This window comes from Scomber scombrus, chromosome 14, assembly GCF_963691925.1.
Source record: "Scomber scombrus chromosome 14, fScoSco1.1, whole genome shotgun sequence".
NCBI classification, from domain to species: Eukaryota; Metazoa; Chordata; class Actinopteri; order Scombriformes; family Scombridae; genus Scomber; species Scomber scombrus.
Window position 1 is genome coordinate 27,582,875 of NC_084983.1, and position 23,167 is coordinate 27,606,041.

Here is a 23,167-nt window from a genome sequence, read left to right on the forward strand (position 1 = left end):
GCTTCGTCTCTACAGTGTCAAAATGCTCCTGTGATGCCTGAGTGATCGTGTCACTGATAAAATAGGTGAAAGATGACACAAGATGAAAGATGAAAGGCTTGACAGGTTTTCAGAGGCAAAAACAAAACAAAACAGGAATCTAATGAGAGAAAGCAGGCGAGGAAACAAGATGAATCTGTCTTCTTGTTCCTGTCGGCGGTCCACAACGGTTTGATTTCGTCACATGCTCGGTAGTGCTGGGTGGTATACCGGTTCACACCGAATACCGGTGTAAATTTTCATTATGATATGAATTTTTAATGTACTGCCATACCGGTGTATTTCATCCATAGACTGTATATAATAAATGGACGTAACATCCGTGACGTCACCCATTGGTTTGTGGACTGCTGCTCGGAGGCCAATAGTATCGGATCTGAGCAGCGCCATCTTGAAAATTTCAGGTGCATGCTGGGTAAAAAAAAAACACGGATTCTACTTATATGGGCATCAGGAGGAGCATGAGGCGCCCTCCTGAACCTGTGAACCAATCAACCTGTCAATCACGACGTAGCCACGCCCTAATGCATACCCTGCTTTATCGTCACATATAAAATCAGGGAGGCCAAAATGTCCCAAATGAACATCATACTGCATCGAAGAAGGCTTTAAACTAGCGATTGAGACCATAAACACATTTTGAAAACGTTTACTGAGGTTAGAAATCAAGTGAGAAGTTGGTGAATTCTCCATTGACTTGTATAGAGACGGAAGTCCTTTTGACACCAAAACGGTCGCCCCCTGGTGGCCTTTTGATAGAATGCAGTTTTAAGTTACTTCCGCCTTGGCCTCATTTCAGAGGACCAGAACTCCCCTCCTGTCATTAACAAACAAAGTTGGGGCTGTAAATAGACATAACGGGAGGGCCGCGGGAGATGAGTCTAAAATACGGGAGAAACCCGGGAAAAAACGGGGGGGAAAAATACCATCATATACTGTGAAACTGTTAGAATTTTGAAAAATACTGTGATATACATTTTTGGTCATACCGCCCAGCACTAATGCTCCGTGTTTCATGCATCTGCCTTAAAACTTTTGCATAGTCATGTTCATATTTCCATGCATATTATTGAAGCTTCTGCACCACACTGACCATCATTTAACTGGAAGGCTCAGATTTTATTGCCGTGATGTAAAAACCTCCATTTCCACACAGTCAGAGAAATAAAAACACCACGTTGTATTTGATGTGTTTGTTCTGTCAACGTTAATAATCGTCTGTACTGCCGACTTTCCCGTTTCCCGTCATCCACAGTTAGTTTTAAGACAATAAATCTGTTAAAAGTTTACAGCCTGTCATGTGTTTATTTCCGGTTGTGGTGAAGATCAAGGTTGAAGCATCAGAGGAGATTCGGGGCCTTTTCAGCTGCAGCTCCCAAACTCTACACTACTAAAACACATTATTATTATTTGGCTTTTAACTCAGTGTGACAGAGAAGGAAGGAAGGAAGGAAGGAAGGAGGGAGGAAGGAAGGAAGGAAGGAAGGAAGGAAGGAGGGAGGGAGGGAGGGAAGGAAGGAAGGAAGGAAGGAAGGAAGGAAGGAAGGAAGGAAGGAAGGAAGGAAGGAAGGAAGGAAGGAAGGGAGAGAGAGAGAGAAAGGAAGAAAGAAAGAAAGAAAGAAAGAAAGAAAGAAAGAAAGAAAGAAAGAAAGAAAGAAAGAAAGAAAGAAAGAAAGGTTGGAAAAGAAGACAGGAAGGAAAGAAAAGAAAACATGAAGGACAGATAGAAGGAAGAAAGGAAAATATGTAAGGGAGGAAAAGATGCAAGGAAAAAAGAAAGAATGGTTGGAAAAGAAGACAGGAAGGAAAGAAGGAAGGAATGAAAAGAAGACAGGAAGGAAGTAAGGAAGGAAAGTGGGCCGGATTGGACCCCCTGGCGGGCCGGTTCTGACCCACAGGCCTCATGTTTGACCCCCCTGCCTTAAAGTGATACTTCATCAGATTTCCATTAACACATGTAGGTCTCTGTCTTGTATCCATAGTAACAGGCGTGTAGTGTAGACTCACTTTAGAGCGTTTAGGAGGCATCTTGGCTGCTGAACTGCTAAACGCGTTAACTCAAATTCACCACGACTTCACCACCACAGACGGGTCGTAGCTGCTGTGGCAGTGGACCAATCACATGATGGGTTAAACCGAAGAACGCTTGCTGTTGATTGGCTGTGAGGGAGTCCATACAAATAGTCATATTTTCTAGCTCTGGGTGCAAAAAGGATCGATTGCAGGTATCTATTGACGGGAGACGTTACTACTAATACTACTTGGTATTAATTGATTTCGGTCGACTGATGCATCGAATCATCAATGTTTAGGGGGCTCCATTCACAAAATCATAGCGGTAGTTGTACATATATATATCTTTATATTCTGTTTTCTGACTATAAATTAGACGTTAATGACATTTAAAATGATAGATAATAAAGAGAGAAAAGCCCCCAGACTGGATTTTCTAATTTTTACTTCCTGTAGCTTTCTATCATTACTGGCATGTGTTTGATTCACTGGAAATCTGCCAAACCACCATTACACTTTAAACAGGTGCAAAGTGTTTTGGCACATCTCAAGCTTGAGCTCAGTAAAGTTATTTTTTTAAAGCGTTGAAGCCTTTCTTCACCTACTTTGAACAAGATTTCCTACCCAAACACTTTGTATTGGATCCCTGAATCTTTAACCCCATACTTTTGAATCTAAATATAGATCGGGGTCAGCTCGTAGCCTACAGACTGAAGGATTTAAGGTGGTCTGAGAGTAACACATGAACCACAGAGACAGGTGAGACAGACGGACAGGTGTGAGCGAACATCAACACTTACTCTTTAAGAGTCTCGAAGCCTTGTTCTTTGTAGAGCAGCTCCTGCTTCATACAGGCCAAGTCCCGCTTCAGCTTGTTCACCTGAGACACAGAAAAGATAAATAGTTAAGAGTTTGAGATTATTATAAGATGAAGGGACAGAGATATTCTTTATTTTCTACTGATAAATGTTTAACAAAAAAAGTTGATTCCCTACAAACAGCTGGAAAATTACTATTAAGCTTCATCAGTGTGAGTTATTCATATCAATGATATCTGACACATTTACAGTCTTTTTAGCATCAGATTCCCTCTTAGTGTTTCCTGTTGAGCTGTGGTGTAACCATAGTAACACAAAGACTTTGCTACTAAAAACACTGTAACGTTGAAACATAGAAGATGAAGATGAAGACTCATTTACTCTCCTCCTTTCTTTCTTTCTGTCTTTCTTTCTGTCTTCATCTTCCTCCCTTTTCTTTCTTTCTTTGTTTGTTTCTTTCCTTATCTTCCTCCTCTTTCTTTCTTTCTTTCCTCATCTTCTTCCCTTTCTTTCCTCATCTTCCTCCCTTTTCTTCTTCTTTCTTCCTCCCTTTCTTTCTTTCCTCATCTTCTTCCCTTTCTTTCCTCATCTTCCTCCCTTTTCTTTCTTTCTTTACTCATCTTCCTCCTTTTCTTTATTTCTTTCTTTCTTTCCTTATCTTCCTCCTCCCTTTTCTTTCTTTCTTTCTTTCTTCCTTTCTTTCCTTATCTTCCTCCTCCCTTTTCTTTCTTTCTTTCATCATCTTTCCTTATCTTCCTCCTCTTTCTTTCCTCCTGTTCCTCCCTTTTCTTTTTCTTTCTTCCTCCTCTTTCTTTCTTTCTTTCTTTCTTTCTTCTATCGATCTGACTCATTCAGACGACTGAAGCTGTGGGTTTAGTCCTCCATCACTTCCATAGTAAACATGATGAAGGATCTTCTAATGGTCAGTATGAACAGGAGGAATCATTACAGACAGAAAAACACATTTGGGCTCCTGACTGTTGTTTTAAGAAATATTAAAACCGTGAACTCGTCCTTTAAATGCTCCAGATTCAATATTATTTCATGCGGTTCAAAGTTTTTTCCGAGCTGATGATTACAGGTTTGGTGTTGGAAACAGGAAGAAAAAGAAGAAGAAGAAGAGAGGCTCTTACCCGACTTTTAGCTGTGGTTATTTCTGCTTTGAGGATATCTGGGTCGTACTTGCTGGAGGACGACGATCTGGAGTTCACTGTTGGAAAAGGTGAGATATGAAAAGAAGAGAATCAGAGAGAGAGAGAGAAAGAGAGAGAGAGAGAGAGAGAGAGAGAGAGAGAGAGAGAGAGAGAGAGAGAGAGAGAGAGATCCATCCAATAATAGCAGGAAAAAATACATTGATCGCCACAAACTCATTTTATAACTGAGTTTCTGCTGCTGCCTGCTCTCATCTTTCTCCTCCCAACATCATATGGGAATAAACTTATTCGGGTATTAACCACAGCAGTTTTATTACCAGCTGTGTAAATGAAGTGATGCAACCCAGTGTCAATCGGTGTAACCAGTATTTTTTCCATAAAAATCTGATTATATACAGAGAAATAAATGTGGAATATAAATATAATCCACTTTAGCAATGCAACACTATGTTTTTAAAAAATAAATGTTGCATAATTTGTCACTAATTATTTAGAAAAAATGGGTGTTTTTAGGATATGTCCTGCTCAATATTTACAAAATGCTTTAAAAATTAGGATTCTTTGTGTCCATGTGGTTTAGTTTAAATTTAAAGGGTTAAAATGTGAAAATAAACGTATGAATAACTTCACACATTCTTTTTTTGTGGACCCAGCATCAAATTTCTGCTTTTAATCCATTTTGAGAGAATATATTAGAGGATTATGGCAAAAATGTCTAAGTGGTGTAACCATAAAAACTTTGTACCAAATAATTCAACTTGCTTAAAAACAGTAAATTGTCAATAAAACACCATATCAACTAGTTTGGCATGATCTTACATTATAACTTTTATATTAAATAAAGGTAATGGAATACAATTGTTCTAAATATTACATTTACTCTGGTAACCATGGAGATCAGGAAAAATTTACATGTTTTAAATGAAGTCATTATTAGTATAAGTCCACTTAAATACACTGTAGGTGATAAAATATGTAATATTTATCATTCTACTGTGGTTACACCATTTGACATTTTCAGGAGCATTCAGTCTTGCTCATCTTGCCAACCTTTATTTATCACTGACACATTATCATTTGTAGGAGTTATCTAAAGTTGTAGGCATTGAGGGAAATATCTCATTATTCAAAACTGATCATTCCCCCTTTTTTCCCCCTCCTTTCTTTCTAATTTCCCTTCCCTAATTGTCCCTGAACGCATCGCTTACAGCTGGTCTGCGACGTGGACTTGTCCCTCCAGGCGTCGTTGAGCTGCCGGTACTCCTGCTGCGCCAGGCGGAGCCGCTGCTCCTTCACCTGGTAGATCTCCTTCTGGGCGCTGAGCGCATCGCGGGCCACGGCCAGGTACTCCCGCAGCATGGTCTCCTGCTCCCGCTGCCACTGGGCCCGCGGGTCCTCCAGCTGGGTGCTCTCTGCAGGAGGAGGTAGAGGAAGAGGAAGAGGAGAGTGACGTTTAACCCTTGGCAGTTCACACCAAGAAAGCGCTACTTAAAGAATCTTTTTTTCAGGGTTTCTGCAGGTTTGAACAAGGTAAATGTAAGACTTTTTAACCCTTATATTCATATTCAGACATTTCACAGTTTCCCCTCATAATTAGTGTTTGTACATCAAGCTTTCAGAGAGCAGAGAAAGTGTATTCTTTGGTTTTTATGCTTTTTGTTGGAAAAAAATATTTACAAATCACACTATATAATGGTCCAACATTACAAAATGAAAGGAAGTAAGGAAGGAAGGAAGGAAGGTAGGAAGGAAGGAAGGAAGGAAGGAAGGAAGGAAGGAAGGAAGGAAGGCTGGAAGGATGGAAGGAAGGATGAAAGGAAGGATGGAAGGAAGGAAAGAACGAAGGAAGGAACGAAGGAAGGGTGGACGGAAGGAAAGGTGGAAGGAAGGATGGAAGGGAGGAAGGAAGGAAGGAAAGAAGGAAGGAAGGCTGGAAGGATGGAAGTAAGTAAGGATGGAAGGAAAGAAGGAAGGATGAAAGAAAGGAAGGAAGGAAGGAAGGATGGAAGGAAGGAAGGAAGGAAGGATGAAAGGGAGGTAGGAAGAAAGGAAGGAAGGAAGGAAGAAAGTGAGTAAGTAAGTAAGGAAGGAAGGATTGTGTTATTCTTCGTTTATACACTAGAAAAACCTGTATCTATAGCAACCATAGAACAACCTGTATCTATAGCAACCATAGAACAACCTGTATCTATAGCAACCATAGAACAACCTGTATCTATAGCAACCATAACACAACCTGTATCTATAGCAACCATAGAACAACCTGTATCTATAGCAACCATAGAACAACCTGTATCTATAAAACCATAACACAACCTGTAAGTATAGCAACCATAGAACAACCTGTATCTATAGCAACCATAGAACACAACCTGTATCTATAGCAACCATAGAACAACCTGTATCCATAGCAACCATAGAACAACCTGTATCTATAGCAACCATAGAACAACCTGATGGTCTGTCTGTGCATTACATACCTCATACAAGTGGTAAAGATTGACCTAAAAGTTAAATGTGTTCAATAGATTTTAGTTTTTAACCAGATATCACGACTCAAAGTGACTTATAAAGGGTTAAACTATTGTTTTTATATTACTTCTGTACTTTTTATTTATTTTCCACTTTGCTGCCTCGATACTGGAAACCCCCCCATCGTGGGACTAATACAGGAATATCTTATCTTATCAATAAACGAGTATTTAGCGTATTTATTTCCCATCAGCTTGAAACATGACTCATGAGTGCCAGCAGCAGTTATCAGACCCATTACCTTTATTTATTCTGGTTAATAATGAACAAAAGGTTTTAACATTTTAACATCTAAAAGCAGCAATGATTAGTCCATTCATAACGTAGCTGACACACAGAGAATTAATCAGCAACTATTTTAATGAATGAATAATCACTTTAGGTATTTTTTTAAAGGGAAAATGCCAAAAAATGTGGGAATTTTAACTTTTTTTTGTGTCATATGTGATTGTAAAGTGAATATTAAGACATACAAAGACACTTGAGGCTCTAACAAATTAAAAAAAACAGGTACTTTTCACCATTTTCACCAAATTCTGACATAAAAAAACAATCAATTAAATGAGAAATAAGTCAATATTTGCAGCACTATTTCATCAAAACTGCTTCTTTACTATTAAAGCTGCTGATTCCAAATGAAATAATGAGTAGAAAAGTGCAAAAATCATTTCTTCACACTGTTATTTAATAATATATTCACTCTTTAGCTTCCTCTGAGACTCCATTTGCCCAGTTTATATCAACAATAACACTATATCCAACGTCATGTCTGCTCAATAAATGACTTAAATGTACAAATAGAGCTGGGTGTGAGATGTATAACAGAGAAATCCTTGATAGTTAATGAGTGACGAGCAGCAGGAAGGATGGAGATGGAGGTAAAAACAGAGAGTAAAGATGGAGGCGGAGGTGAAGAACTCACTGGTGTTGTGGTCGACATAGTACGCTCCGACCAGGGGGTCGAACGCCTCCTCCCAGCCGATCGGCAGCTCATCGCCGATACAGTCAGCGAACGTCAGAGGCTTCGTCTGCCTGAAGGGAACAAACAGAGACGGAGTTTAATCCACTGTGATGAACAAATAACAGAAACCTCACACAGCGAAACACAACAAATGTCTATAATATGTTAGAAAATAGTGAAAAATCTTCTTCAAATGTTTTATTTGTCCAGATATTTGTTTCAATTTCATGTATGATGAAGAAAAGCATCACATCGTCACACTTGAGAAGCAGAAACCAGCAAAAAAATGGCTAAAAATGATGATTTGACTGTAAAATTAGTTGCAAATAAAGTTATTGTTGCAGCTCTAGTTGTTTGTCCGTCTTAAAATGTTGTTAAATAGTGAAACGTGTCTGTTAAAACAATAACAATAAGACAATATTCAGTTTATTGTCATATAACAAAGACAATGTTCATGTTTGAGAAGCTGGAACCTGTTCATGTTTACAATGTTTTGCCTGAAAAGTTTGCAAATGATTATTAAAATAGTGTCTGATTAATCTTCTAATTCATTCATTCATTATCAAAATAATCCAATTTGAGTTCAATATGAAAGTAATGATCAATAAAGAGACAAAAAACAAACTGACCACATAATTAAAAAGGAACATTTATAGTAAAAAACATCAAATGAAAGACGAGCGAATACGTTGTCTGATATGTGCAGTTTATTTTAAAGACATATAAGCAGCATTTTATGTATAGTTGATCATTTCTCTTAATTCAAGTTTAATATATGCTTCTTTTTTTTTTATTCGTAGCTAATTATAAAGTTAACTTCACAGTGAAGTTTACCGCTTTGACGTCATTTTACTTAATAAAGTTTATTAGCCATATTAATCACTTCTCCCTTTTTTGTCCGTCTTAGTTTAGGATTGTTTTTAATTAAGTGTGTTTGTTTACGTTGTTTTATTTTATTTAACTTTTGGCACAAGGACCCTGAGTAATGCAATTTCATTCCTCTATATTTATTATATACACATGGGTGGAATGACAATAAATAAACTCGAACATCCTAAAATATCAGGGCTTCCATTACAAAGCTTTATCGCAAGTGTTTGGTAATCACATTTTAGGAATGCGCCTTTATGTTTATGTTCTGCACATATAACACTAATCAGCCAATATTGGGATTATTTTGCTCCCTAATATCAGCATCAGCCCCTAAAAGCCAGTATCAGTCAGGCAAAATATATCATAATAAAGTTAAATTTAAGCTCAGAAGCCAGTCAGGCTCAGTGTGTTGGTCTGAGAGTTTCAAGAGTAGGAGGTGGGGATGAGTGTGTGTGTGTGTGAGTATGAGTGAGTATGTGTGTGAGTGGAGAAAAGGGGGGGGTTGGGGGTTGGCTAGTCTGGTGTTTCACTGAGTCCTCTATTCACCTCTGAGGAGGGTGGAGGAGCGACGGGGGTGGGGGAGAAATAAGTGGGGGGTGTCCCTGCAGCCGGCCACAATAGGAGGAAACCGGCCCGCGGCATTCCACAAGCAGCGCTGACGCATCGCCTGGAGGTTTCTGGGGCAACCCTTCGGCCCTACAGTGAGTCCTCTGCAGACATCAGGCTGATTTTAACCAGTGTTGCGTTACTTTTGAGGCTGTTTTTATGACTCTCACACGTGTTGCAGGTGGGTTTAAAGTCATGTGACACAAAGATGGGAAGTTGTTTTAATGCTCTGAGTACTATTCCTGCTATCACACAACTTTTTGTATTGATTAAAGTTTAGTTTTTGCATCTACTGGTGATCAGAAACTCATTTAAAGTGCTTGCATATAACTATTTTAACATTTTAGCTCCATTCATACACATTACACTCTGCCCTCATGTATCAAAAAGCCAAACTCTCGCTTTTTAGTTAATACTGAATATGATGAACAGATATGGTTAAACTTGTACATTTGCATATATAAATGTGCATCAGCTGCACAAACACCAAATAAAGATGCATTTTATTTCCATTTTTTGTATTCTGAGGGTCACATTCGGAAGAGTCTTACTCAAATAAATATGTATAGGGTGTTTTTTTGGTATTTTTTACAGCTATCAAATGTAAAAATTGGTCAAATTTGACATAAACTGAATGTAAGGGTTAATAAAAGATTAAAAAGATCAAAGAAACAGACAAAAACATGAATAAAACTAACCAAACTAACCATCAAGTGTTATTATTATATAATATTGTCGATTTATTTCCAATTTTCTTGGTGGGGAACCTTCAAACCCTCCAATAACAGCATCTTAGCCCTTAGTTTCATCTTTATAATACACACAAAGAGAGTAAAAAGAGTATATATGTGTATGAAACTAATCAATAAACTTAACAAGTAATTTTATAAAGCAGTTAGACGCATCATTCCTGTAAGCTTTCTCATCCGCCAAGTCGACAAAAACAAAAACAAAAGCAAAGAGGAGCGTCTAATCAAACAGCAGAGTAAAAAGCGAGACTTCAAACACACACACACACACACACACACACACACACACAAGAGTGGTGGCTCGCTGCTGAAGGGAGAAACTGAACTGGGTCCTTTTTCAGCTGATGAATAATGAAAGGGGCCCGGAGAAGAAGACCCCCTCGGCTTGGGCTCTAAATTTAGCTCGGGAAGACTTGGGAGGCTTCTGCCAAGCGGCTGATCCCAGAGAAGAGAGTCTGCTGGCCGGCCGGCTGGCTGGCTGTGCTATCCACATCCCATTATTTGATTCCTCTTTCCCTCTCACCCACTAAATCCCGTCCCTCTAATCGCCGAGGCTGGAGAGGGGAGTTCGCTGACCTAAACTCGTCGTCGCTCTCCCGTCACAGTTTCCCCTACTCGGAGAGAGAGCGAAGGACCAGCTGGCAGCGGCGGCGGCCTCGGCCTCCATTTCACTGTCAGTCATTCAATAGCCACTCGTAGTGCGTCTCACATGCTCCACTTGCTTTAGAGCTCAAACTGCCTGCGATGGCTGACGGACGGCAATGTGAAGAGAATACCTGGATGAGCCGAAAAATACTAAATATCCTGGTTTGTTTTGGTTTTACTGGTGTTTTTATTCAGAGAGAGACGAACTGAAGCTGCGAGTGTTGGTCGGATAATCAATGAGGTGATCGTTAATTCATTGGCAACATTGGTGATGATCAATTAATCGAGTATTTTCTAAGCTAACAGATACAGTTCCAGGTTTCCAAAAGAGAGAATTTGCTTTTCAGTCTGGGGTTTTGAAACGTTGGTCAGACAAAACAAGACATTATTTTAATTATTGATTAATCTGTAGATCATTTTCTAGATTAATCCAATAGTCCTGGTCTATAAAACACCTGAAAATGGTGAAAAATATCGGTAACTGTTTGACAAGGGTTACTTTTGACAAACCACGACCATTGAGGACGTCATCTTCAATTGGTATTGGTACCCAATTACCCAAATGGTATCGGAGCTGCGAGTGTTAGTCGACTAATCAATCAGGTGATCGTTAATTCATTGGTAACTTTGGTGATGATCAATTAATCAAGATAAAATGCCAAACATGCTGCTTTTCAGTCTGAGGTTATGGATCGTTGGTCAGACAAAACAAGACATTTGCCGACATTATTTTAATTATCGATTAATCTGTAGATCATTTCTCGATTAATCCAATAGTCCTGGTCTATAAAATGTCCCAAAATGGCGAAAAAACACTGGTAACTGTCTCTTCTGACGAACCACGACCATTGAGGACGTCATCTTAGCCTTTTGAGTATTGGTACTGGTTCGTGACTGGCAGAAATACTGATTAACTCCTTTAATAAACAAAGCTGCTTCTCTACAATATGTCCATTAGTTGACATCATCAACAAAAGCTAGGTATCGTTAAAAAATGACGAACTGAAGCTGCGAGTGTTAGTCGACTAATCAATTAGGTGATCGTTAAATCATTGGTAACTTTGGTGATGATCAATATATCGAGTACTTTTCAAGATAAAATGCCAAACATGCTGCTTTTCAGTCTGGGGTTACGGATCGTTGGTCAGACAAAACGAGACATTTGCCGACATATTTTAATTATCGATTAATCTGTAGATCATTTCTCGATTAATCCATTAGTCCTGGTCCAAAAAATGTCCGAAAATGGCGAAAAAATATCGGTAACTGTTTCTTTTGAAAAAACACGACCGTGGAAAAGAAGCAAATACTCAAATTTGGGAACCTGACACTATCAAATATTTGGTATTTCTGCTTTAAAAATGACGCTAACGATTAAACAGTTATCTAAAAAGCTGCTGATTCCTCCAACTTTACAGATTTCATCGGGGTACGCAAAATATTATTCAAAACATGTCTTTAACCCTCCGGTTGTCCTCCCGGGTCAAATTGACCCTGTCTGTTCTGACTGTTCCTTCTTTCCTCCCTCCCTCCTTCTTTCATTCCTTCCTCCCTTCCTTTCTCTCTCCCTCCCTCCCTTCTACCTTCTTTCCTTATTTCCTCAGTCCTTCCTTCCATCCTTCCTTTATCCCTTCCTTCCGTCCTTCCTTCCTTCCTTCCTTCCTTCCTGTCCTTCCTCCCTTCTTTTCTTTCTTCCTTCCTTCCTCCCTCCCTCCTTTCCTTCCTTACTCCCTCATTTCCTTCCTTCTTCCTCCTTTCCTTCCTCCCTCCCTCCCTCCCTCCCTTCCTCCCTTCCTTCCTTGACTCGAGGACAACATGAGGGTTAATCAGCTAATTTTCGCTGCATTTTTACAGCTCCAACAGTTTGTTAAATCAACAGTCAGATTAATCTATACTGATAATAATAGTTGCTAAATATCAAATATCTGGGATTATTTGGTTTAATTTCTTTCAGAGTCAATAACGGTCAATAACTTCCCGACCGGCTTTCTTTTAAATCACATGTCACCTGAGATCCGTGTGGACTGACAGCACGCTGCTTGTTGACCAATGTGAGTCGTGCCGTGTCGCAATGTTGCTCGTACTGGTTTTCACAGCAGGTTAGTCGAGTGTCTGAACTGGTGAAAACATCTCTATGTGCACAGTGCACGAGAGCATGGAAGAGAACAAATATACACACACACACACACACACACACACACACACAGGATGAGACTGGTTACACCTGCAGGCTGATAACACACACTGTCAGAAACCTGCCGACTAATACCTCAGAATTACAGATGTGACAATTAATCACTTAAAATTAACAGGCAACTATTTCGATAATCATTTTTTATTTTTTATTTTTAAGCCTCTTAACTGTGAGGATTTGGTGCTTTTTCTGTCATATATGAAAGAAACTGAATATTTAAGGTTTATGAACAATGACTTGAATAAATAGAGCAATTTGAATTAGAACTGCAACTGATATTATTTTCAATTAATCTGTCAATTTTATCCTTTATGAAGCCCAAACTGACTTCCTTTAAAAGTCTCGACCAACCCTCCACATCCAAAGATCTTAAAGTTTACTGTCAATAGACTAAAAAAACAGAAAATATTGACATTTAAGAAGCTGGAATCAAACATTTCTGACTTTTTTCCTTCAAAAATGAGTCAAAATGATCAAAATAGCTGTCATTTAATTTCATATCTGGCAATTAATCAATTAACTGACTTATCGTTGCAACTCTAATTTGCTACTTTGGGCATTTTCACTATTTTCTGACATTTTAACGATAAAACTAACTCAATTATTTGCTCAAATTGACGATTATAAATAAAACCAGGTAGGTGCAGCTAGTTTTTCTACTGCGAATAAGCCACATTACTGACTCTAGAAAAAGCACCTTTACATAACAGCTAACCCGACCAATTAATAACTGAGGGTTTCAGTGGAGAGTTTAAGTGTCACATGATGGTCTGCATGTGTTTTAAGGAGCTTATCGGAGAGTCTGGGAGAAAAAAACACTGAATTCTTGTGAAGTTTCGAGCATCAAAAGAGGCCAGAAAATTAATGTACGTGATATCAATACCGGTTCTACATATTGGGTTAGGGTTAAAAAAAAAACCTGATATCAGTCGAAGCCGAGTACACACACACACACACACACACACACACACCTCCCTGCAGGTTTCACATTCCAAGGTAAACAACCAGGGCCGGGGCTCGGTGCTCTAATGCAAACTGACGCATGACTGACTAAAGCGTGCGGCAGAGTGCAAACACACAGAGAGGGAGGCGTTCCCGCATAGCTGAGCGGTGAGTCAGAGAAATGCTCATTCAGAGCGGTGTATAAATTCCTCAAGTCGAAGAGTTACGAGGCTTCAAACGACGTCTCACAGCCGCCGAGGCTCAAGGTCCGACAGTAAAGAAAAAAATGGATGTACAGTACATGCACGACAACACACACACACACACACACTACACTACTCTACTCTGCTTTCACCCTTTCATTGTATAAATCATTCTTGCTTTAGCATCCAAATAAAAAAATGTGGATTCATCATAAAAAAAAACGACATAATAAATGACAGCAGAGATCGGCCTCGCTGCACATTACTCTCCTTTCACACCGGTGACGGCACATTATCTCGGCAGATAACATTCCTTTCACCTGACGATATGCATTCAATGCGTCACTGCGAGGGTGGATAGATGCTATTACAACTGGGGAGAATTAATAAGGGCTAGCTCAAGCAAACATCTGGAGATTTTTACCCTCTTTTGTTTTTGCCCTTCTGCACAAACTAAGACTGCAACTAATATTATGATATTTTTAGGGCTGGGTGATTATGGCAAAAATCTAAATCACGATTAATTGAACATTTAACCTCGATTACGATTAATGAACGATTAATCTCCTCCCTTGATGAACTATTATGTATTTTCACCGTTTACACTGCTGCCCTCACACATGAGGATCTTTAGGGAGTGAAAATAATGTTTTAAGGCAGGGGGGTCAAACATGAGGCCCGTGGGCCAGAACCGGCCCGCCGAGGAGACCAATCTGGCCCACTTTCCTTCCTGTCTTCTTTCCATCCATCTTTCCTTCCTCCCTTCCATCTGTCTTTTCTTTCTTTTTTCTTTCTTTCTTTCTTCTTCCTTCCTTCCTTCCATCCTTCCTTTCTTTCCATCCATCTTTCCTTCCTCCCTTTCTTTCTTTCCTGTCTTCTCTTCCTTCCTTCCTTCCATCATTTCTTTCTTTCTTTCCAGTCTTCTCTTCCTTCCTTCCATCTGCCTTTCATTCCATCCTTCCTTCCTTCCATCTTTTCCTCCTTTCTTTCCATCCATCTTTCCTTCCACCCTTTCTTTCTGTCCAGTCTTCTCTTCCTTCCTTCCTTCCTTCCTTCCATCTTTTCCTCCTTTAGGGTAGTGAAAATAATGCTGTTTTAAGGTGTGACGCTGTGGTTAATGTCTAGTTTACTTGATTAGAACTATGCAAAGATCATGGTTTGGGTTCAAATGATCATTAAAGATATGCAACCTTTGCTGTCATGGCAACAGTGAACACCACGATTAATTGACATGAGCAAGATTAAGTCGATTAGAGTTTCTAAATGTCGGTTTCCATTATTTTTCAATTAATTGCCCAGCCCTAAATATTTTTACTACTGATTTATCGTTTATCGTAAAAAAAATAGTGAAAAATGTCAGTTATACTTTCGTAGAGGTTTTTGAATGTCTTGTTTTGTCCAATTGACAGTTAAAAAAAAAAAAGATATTCAGTTTACTATCATGTTTGACACATAAAAGAACCTGCAAATTAAACACTTCTTTTTATAAATGAAATCAGGGCGATATCACCTAAAATCAATATAATACATTTTGACATTTACCTCAGTAATGAACGATTTAAAAAGGTATCGTGTTAAATATAAGTTAGTCAATACTTTCAGGTATGTTTGCCAAAAAAAAATTTAAAAAGGATCTAGTTAATATTTTACGGTATCGAGCCCCAAACTAATTCCAGAGCCAAGTTGTAGATAACGTTAGCATCATTACCCGTTATTGTGTTTAGCTTGACTCAATGAGCTGTTGTAGCATTTCAGTTTCGGACTAATTACACCGTCAAGACTTTGCGTACATATACTAAAACCTTTTTAACACCACATATAATCCAAATTTTATTTAATACCTATTTTACAGCCGTACAGCTCAAGGTATCGACCCACAAACTAACTCTATAGCCAAGTTTTAGATAACGTTAACATCGATACCCGTAACAGTGTTTAGCTGCCAATCAAAACGGAAACTCTGCTCAACTTTCAATTAGCTGTTCAAGCGTTTAGTATCAGAATAATTACACCGTCAGACTTTCCGTACGGTTCAATTAAACCTTTTTAATGCCATGTATAATCCAAATTTAATTGAATACTTTTCTCACAGTCGTAATCCTCGAAGAATGACGAAAAACCAGTACGCACACTACCGCCTACGATCATTTATCAAGTACTTACATTTACATCACGTTTGAATCAGCAGTTCCCAGCTGTATAATTAATTAATTAACCAGGCGGGGAGTTCCGGTCCTCTGAAATGAGGCCAACGCGGAAGTAACTTAAAACTGCATTCTATCAAAAGGCCACCAGGGGGCGACCGTTTTGGTGTCAAAAGGACTTCCGTCTCTATACAAGTCAATGGAGAATTCACCAACTTCTCACTTGATTTCTAACCTCAGTAAACGTTTTCAAAATGTGTTTATGGTCTCAATCGCTAGTTTAAAGCCTTCTTCAATGCAGTATGATGTTCATTTGGGACATTTTGGCCTCCCTGATTTTATATGTGACGATAAAGCAGGGTATGCATTAGGGCGTGGCTACGTCGTGATTGACAGGTTGATTGGTTCACAGGTTCAGGAGGGCGCCTCATGCTCCTCCTGATGCCCATATAAGTAGAATCCATGTTTTTATTTTTCCCAGCATGCACCTGACATTTTCAAGATGGCGCTGCTCAGATCTGAAACTATTTGCTTCCAAGCAGCAGTCCACAAACCAATGGGTGACGTCACGGATGTTACGTCCATTTTATATACACTCTATGTAATTAACAGGACCTGGACCTAATTGCAGAATTAAGTAAATTTAAGTGACAGTTTGCTGCCGATCTGACGGTGTTGACGAACTCAGCAATAGCAAAAAAAAAGGATTAAACAGCTTCCTGCAGCACAATCCATCGTCCACCGCTAGTTCTCACGACAGCTAACATTACTGCGTGCAGCAGGAAGGACTTAAATGAAATGTAAATTAAACTTAAGACCTTTTAATACCTTAGAATTAATTCATGTTGCACAAATACTAAGGTTCGATATCGGAACTTAAGACCGTTTAATACCTTTCCGTTGAGATGTACAAACACTCTGCTGTTTACTCACCGCACTGAAAACTCAACAAGGTTTTACAGTATCCGTATTACAGTATTACAACAAGTAATCCAACAGTAGTACAGTGTACTCTGCCCTTTATGTTATTTACTATTATTCTAGCTTAGCTCGTTATTTATTCAGACTCACTTCAACTTCAACTATGCACCTCGTGTGTCTCTGTCATTGTTTTTGTTGCATTACACTATATTATCTGTTTGTTTCTGTTGTTTCTTGTGTTTTACTATACCTCACTGCTATGAATATTTAATTTCCCTTTCGGTATTATGAAGTAATCTATCTATTTAGGCTTGGGCATGTATGATTAGCTATATCACTTAAAAGCTTCTAACAGCTGAATGAACTGTACTTTTTAGACATTTAGACTAAGATTCATTGTTGTCAGTGTTTTGGGAGAAACTAGGTAAATGTAACAGTTTTATGTAATTTAATGGCAAATTAAATGTAAGTGTAATCTATTACAGTTACGGATTAAAATGTTGATGATTATAAAGGAGGTTACATCTGAAGTCAGACCTTTAAGATTTTACTCAGGAGGGTTTTTTCCTCATTTTTTAATATTTAACATGTTACTGAATACATATATTGCTGTTTTTAATTCTTTTAAATCAATATTTTGTTTAATACTTAGTAAATAAATCATGATGTGGGCTTATTTGGAGCACACATGGGCTTAAATGGAGTCACAGTACCAATTAAACCCACTTTATTCATCAAATATCTTTATTTTATATTCCAAAATCTACATGAACTAATGAATACATTTTCACATGAGAGATAAATGTTGCTTTATAAGAAATGATCTCCCTTATAAATCATATCAGTATCCATGAAAAACAGCTGGACTTAGATTCTGGTGCTTAATGGGAACATTTACCCTAACAGCTGATCTTAGGTCTTAGGAAGGAAGAGAGGAAGGAAGGAAGGAAGGTAGGAAGGACGGACGGACAGCAGGAAGGAAAAAAGGAAGGAAGGAAGGAAGGACAGAAGGAAGGAAGGAAGGAAAGAAGGGAAGAAGGAAGGAAAGAAAGAAGGACAGAAGGAAGGAAGGGAGGACAGAAGGAAGGAAGGACGGAAGGAAGGAAGGACAGAAGGAAGGAAGGAATGAAGGAAGGACAGATGGAGGGAACATTTACCCTAACAGCTGAACTTAGATCTTAGGAAGGAAGGAAGGAAGGAAGGAAGGAAGGAAGGAAGGAAAGAAGGAAAGAAAGAAAGAAGGAAGGAAGGACAGAAGGAAGGAAGGAATGAAGGACAGATGGAAGGAAGGAAGGAAGGAAGGACAGATGAAGGGAACATTTACACTAACAGCTGAAAACATTGGTTAGAAAATTAGAAAAGTCATCAAATGTAATAAGTTACATTACTTTGATGAAGTCATTGAAATAGTTACATTACTTATTACATTTTAAATAGAGTAACTAGTAATCTGTAACCTTCCTAACCCTGCTTGTTGTATTTTCAAGTGTCAGCATGTATGAATTTGGATGAATTAATCAAAACACACAGACTTGACATTTAGCTGGTTAAGAGTCAAACTGTCAGTCGCAATAACTCTTCAATTAATTGCCTCGGCTCTATTAGCTATTCAAATAAAAGAAACATCAGATATCTGTGGCTCTTCCTCTATCGGCCCCCGGGGCAGGACTAGTATAAAAGAAACACACACACACACACACACACACACACACACAAAGCTGTCAGTGTCAAAATAAGGCTGGTTGTCTGTCTTCATTCCTTAAAACCCGAAGTATAAAGGGAGCAGCGTTTCACATGACCGCAGTGGTAGTCCTGGTATTTCCTTCATGTTTTGTTTCCCTTTGAGCGAGCTTGTCATCTGTGGTCTAACTTTCCAAAGCGAGTATCGTTGGAGGGAGGACGGTGGCTCTAAACCTTGACCTCCTTGGCAACTTGTGACATAGGATTTAAAGCTTGTTTTCATGCTACGAGTTCCTGTGGTTAACGGCGTTCTTTAACCCTCCTGTCGTCCTCCCGGGTCAAATTGACCCCATCTCTTTTGACTGTTCCTTCTTTCCTTCCTTCCTTCCTCTTCCTTTCTTTAATTTTTCCTTCGTTCTTCACCTCCTTCCCTTTTTCTTTGCTCCATCCTCCTTCCTTCCTTCCTTCGTTCATTCTCTCCTTACTTCCTTCTTCTTTTCCTCCCTCCCTCCTTCCTTCCTTTCCTTACTCCTGTCCTTCCTTCCTTCCTCCTTTCCTTCCTCCCTTCCTTCTCTCCTAACTTCCTTCCTCTTTTCCTCCCTCCCTCCTTACTCCTTTCCTTCCTTCCTTTCCTTCCTTACTTCCTTCCTTCCTCATTCCTTCCTTCCTTCTTTTCTCCCTTCCTTTTTTCCTTCCTTCCTCCTTTCCTTTCTCCCTTCCTTCTCTCCTTACTTCCTTACTCTTTTCCTCCCTCCCTCCTTACTCCTTTCCTTACTCCTTTCTTTCCTTCCTTCCTTCCTTCTTTCCTTCCTCCCTTCCTTGTCTCCTAACTTCCTTCTTCTTTTCCTCCTTCCCTCCTTACTCCTTTCCTTCCTTCCTTTCCTTCCTTACTTCCTTCCTCATTCCTTCCTTCCTTCTTTTCTCCCTTCCTTTTTTCCTTCCTTCCTCCCTTCCTTCTCTCCTAACTTCCTTCCTCTTTTCCTCCCTCCCTCCTTACTCCTTTCCTTCCTTCCTCATTCCTTCCTTCCTTCTTTCCTCCCTTCCTCCCTTCCTCCTGTCCTTCCTTGACCTGAGGACAACAGGAGGGTTAAGGAAAGGTTTCTCTGTGCTGACATTGCAATCCAAAGCAAATATCAGATGCCAACACTCAACAATCAACTGATTGAAGATAAAACTTTGTAATAAACCACAAACAACGGAGAGCCTTCTCTACATATCTTGGCCTTCGTTCAATTGTTTGTTGTATTTTTCTCAATCATGCGGTTAATAACTGGTCAAACGTGTCGCCCGCTGCAGGTAATTGCCAGTATATACTAAACTATGTGTGAAAGGTATTTGCTTCCTCTTCCCTGCACAGGCAATGAAATGAGGCTTTGGTAAAATCACAGGTGTTGGATTTAATGTAAATGTGAATTATAAAGGCACCTAGATTACACCAGGAATTGTATTGGGCTATAATAAACTGAAAAGACTCACCTTGGCTCTTGTTAACATTATGAATTTATACTATTGTTGATGTATTATGATGCAAATGATCAACATTCATGATATTGTTACAGTTTAATCATGTTTACTTTTGTATGTATGAATTCTACCTGTGCAAAAACCTAATAAAAGATTATCAAAGATCAACCATAAACCATCTGACACTGGCATCAATTAACCTATAAATTACTTTTTCTATGAGTTTTCTATCATGGAAATAGGGAAATTAACCAGAACCACAATGTAATCTTCCCAATTGAAAGAATATAAGACACATTTGAGAATCTTGAACCTACAAACTTTCGGCATTTTTACCTGAAAAATGACCTAAACCAATTGATTAATGGTTAAAATGGTCAACCACTGTCTTCTGATTGACTTATTGATATAATACAAATGAGAGGACTGATTATTTTTATTAATCTGATAAGTAGAGCTGCAATGATTTGACGATTTATCAGCCGATTGAACATTTTAGTCGTTTTAATCGGGTTTTTTAAGCAAAAATGACAAAAACTTTGCCGGTTTATTAGTCAAACGTGACAATAAACTGAAAACTTTGGGTTTTGGACTGACGATCAAACAAAACAAGACATCTGAAGACATCACCTTAGATCAGAGGTGTCAAACATGCGGCCTGTGGGCCAGAACCGGCCCACCGAGGAGTCCGATCCGGCCCACTTTCCTTCCTGTCTTCTTTTCCTTCCATCTTTCCATCCACCCTTTCTTCCTTCCATCTTTCCTTTCTTTCTTTCTCTATCTTTCGTTGCTTCCTATCTTCTCTTCCTTCCAACTGTCTTTCACTCCTTCCTTCCTTCCATCTATCTTTCCTTCCTTCCTCCCTTCCTTCGATCCTCCCTTTCTTCCTTCATCTGTCCTTTCTTTCTTTCTTCCTTCCATCTTTCCTTTCTTTCTTTCTTTCGTTCCTTCCTATCTTCTCTTCCTTCCATCTGTCTTTCCTTCCTTCCTTATTCCATCTTTTAAATGGACCGGCCCACATAAAGTCATATTGGGCTATATGTGGCCCTTGAATGAAGATGAGTTTGACTCCCCTGCCTTAGATGTTTTGTAGACCAAACAGTTAACTGATAATGACAATAATCAATAGGTTGATTTTTGACTCATACAAAATGTTTTCAAGCCAACGTGGGACTTCTGAGCGGCTCATGTAGTGAAGCTTTAAGTGTCTTAAATATCTAAAAATACAAACTAAAGCCTGTTTTCTTTATGGTAGTACTTCAAATGAAAAAAACCCATCACTTCCAGCTGGAGAGGGAAGGGAAGGAGATGTAAAATAGATCAATTTATCAATGAATCGACTAATAAACACAAGTTCTAGACTACGAATGGGAACCAAAGCAATGCCGAGATTCTTTCCATTAAATTAAATAAGCTTCTCTTTTCTTTACCAAAGCACCAAAAACACATTATTTTTCCCCCCAAAGAACAAAAACTGTGCTGCTTGTTGTTGTTGCTCGGCCGGCTCTTTCAACGCCGCTGCCACACATGAATAAGTTATGTTTTTTTTTAAAAGTTATGCATTAAAAAAAAACTACACTGCAACTCTTGTGAGCCAGCCTGTGTTCAGATCCCAGTTAACAGTCTGCAGGGCCTCACGCTGCACTTTGACCCCGTGCACCTTGGCAGGCAGTGAAAGAGATTTCACATGAATCAGGCCTTTGGGTTTGGCTGCTCGGTCCTTCACGTCGTGTGTTTCAGGAATCCCTGTTTTGTTTTTGGGGGGGTTTTATTTCAGGTTTTTTTCTTTTTTGGGGGGTGGGGAGGATTTTCTTCCCTCTCGTTTTCTTTACCTGAAGAGTTCAACAAACACTAGAAAGTCTTTTTTATGACACTTTAACGAGTGTGTGTGTGTATTTCATCATCAGTACAAACTAAGTCCAGACCCTAAACCAACAAAACACTGAGTCCAACCTAAATGACAGTTTAAATATTTAGAGCTGAAGTCATAAAACGATTATTCTGACACTAATTTGATAACCAATGAATAATTTTTGGCTTTGTTGTGAAACATTTGCTGCTTCTCGCTTCTGAAATGTGAGAATTTGATGCTTTTCTTCATCAAATATGACTAAATATCTTTTGAACATTGGTCAGTTTAAGCAAGAACATTTCTTCAGATAGACAAAATGATGAATCAACAAAATAATCAACAATTAATCGCTAGTGAAAAGTATAAAGTTCAATTTATGGCTGCAATTAAGAATTACTTTCATTAGCAATGAATCCTCTGATTACTACATCTATCAATGGATGAGTCCTTTGTAAGGTTGCGTATCAATCAAACTATTTATATAGCTCCTTTAAATCAGGTCAATGTAGTTCAAAGTGCTTCGCAGGTGATCGACGAGCTGATGATAAGACAGGACAAGTGTCGACTGAGGACGACGTAAACAAAAGGAATAAAAGCAAAGAGATAAAGTATGAATGATGAAAAAATGTTATGAAAGATATAGGATTTATAATATTAATCTAAATTTAAAAAAAGAGAAAAGGTTAAAAACATGAAATTAAGAGAAAGTACGATTGAAAACTAAGTTAAAATAGATTTTAAAACAGACAAAATAAAAATATATAGAATGATAGAGATAATAAAATAACATAAAATGAAGTAGAATAACATTTTGGTATGATCTATCCTTCTAGCATAATCATGTGTAATAGTCACAACTAGCAAGGTTCCCGTTTTTCGTGACTAATCTACGAGTAAAGTCCGTCCGATGTTACGTTACTACGTCTGATTTCGGGGGTTCATGGATACACGAGTTTATCCCTGTATCCAAGATATCCGCGTTAATACTTTATCAATTTATCAAAGCATTTTAGCATTTTGATATATGATATAATTCCCTTTTGTGGGTCTCACAGATGAAATTCAACAATAGAGCTTCATGTTTTTACAGGACAGAACATTAACGTTGCCTCTGGTGCTCTCTATTAACAGGTATCACCACATTTACATAAATATAAACATATTATTTTATTAAACGCCCTCACGATTTCAGAAGTTTACTCCCAACTCAAACTTGTTAAGTCCTCAACACACCGATCAGATTGTACCTGTGACAAAAATCATCTCAACTCAAAGCTCCACCGACACTTTTTTCTCACAAAATATAATCTTATTGACAGAAAGATTAATATACATGTATCTGTTCATTTTAGTACATTAATATTTATTGAAATATGG

General features: G+C 38.6%; 2 protein-coding genes across 3 annotated transcripts in view; both read right to left on the reverse strand.

The window, feature by feature from the left end:
* rars1 (arginyl-tRNA synthetase 1) overlaps positions 1-23,167 on the reverse strand; it is a 101,954-nt gene that overhangs the window by 67,219 nt on the left and 11,568 nt on the right. The gene's annotated exons all lie outside the window — the stretch shown is intronic.
* The window catches only part of wwc1 (WW and C2 domain containing 1), a gene marked incomplete in the record, with an annotated part of 53,454 nt that overhangs the window by 25,049 nt on the left and 5,238 nt on the right, over positions 1-23,167 (reverse strand). The window contains 4 exon segments of the mRNA XM_062433275.1: positions 2,853-2,932; positions 4,004-4,080; positions 5,233-5,436; positions 7,479-7,588. Of these exon segments, the coding sequence (XP_062289259.1) occupies positions 2,853-2,932; positions 4,004-4,080; positions 5,233-5,436; positions 7,479-7,588 (471 nt within the window).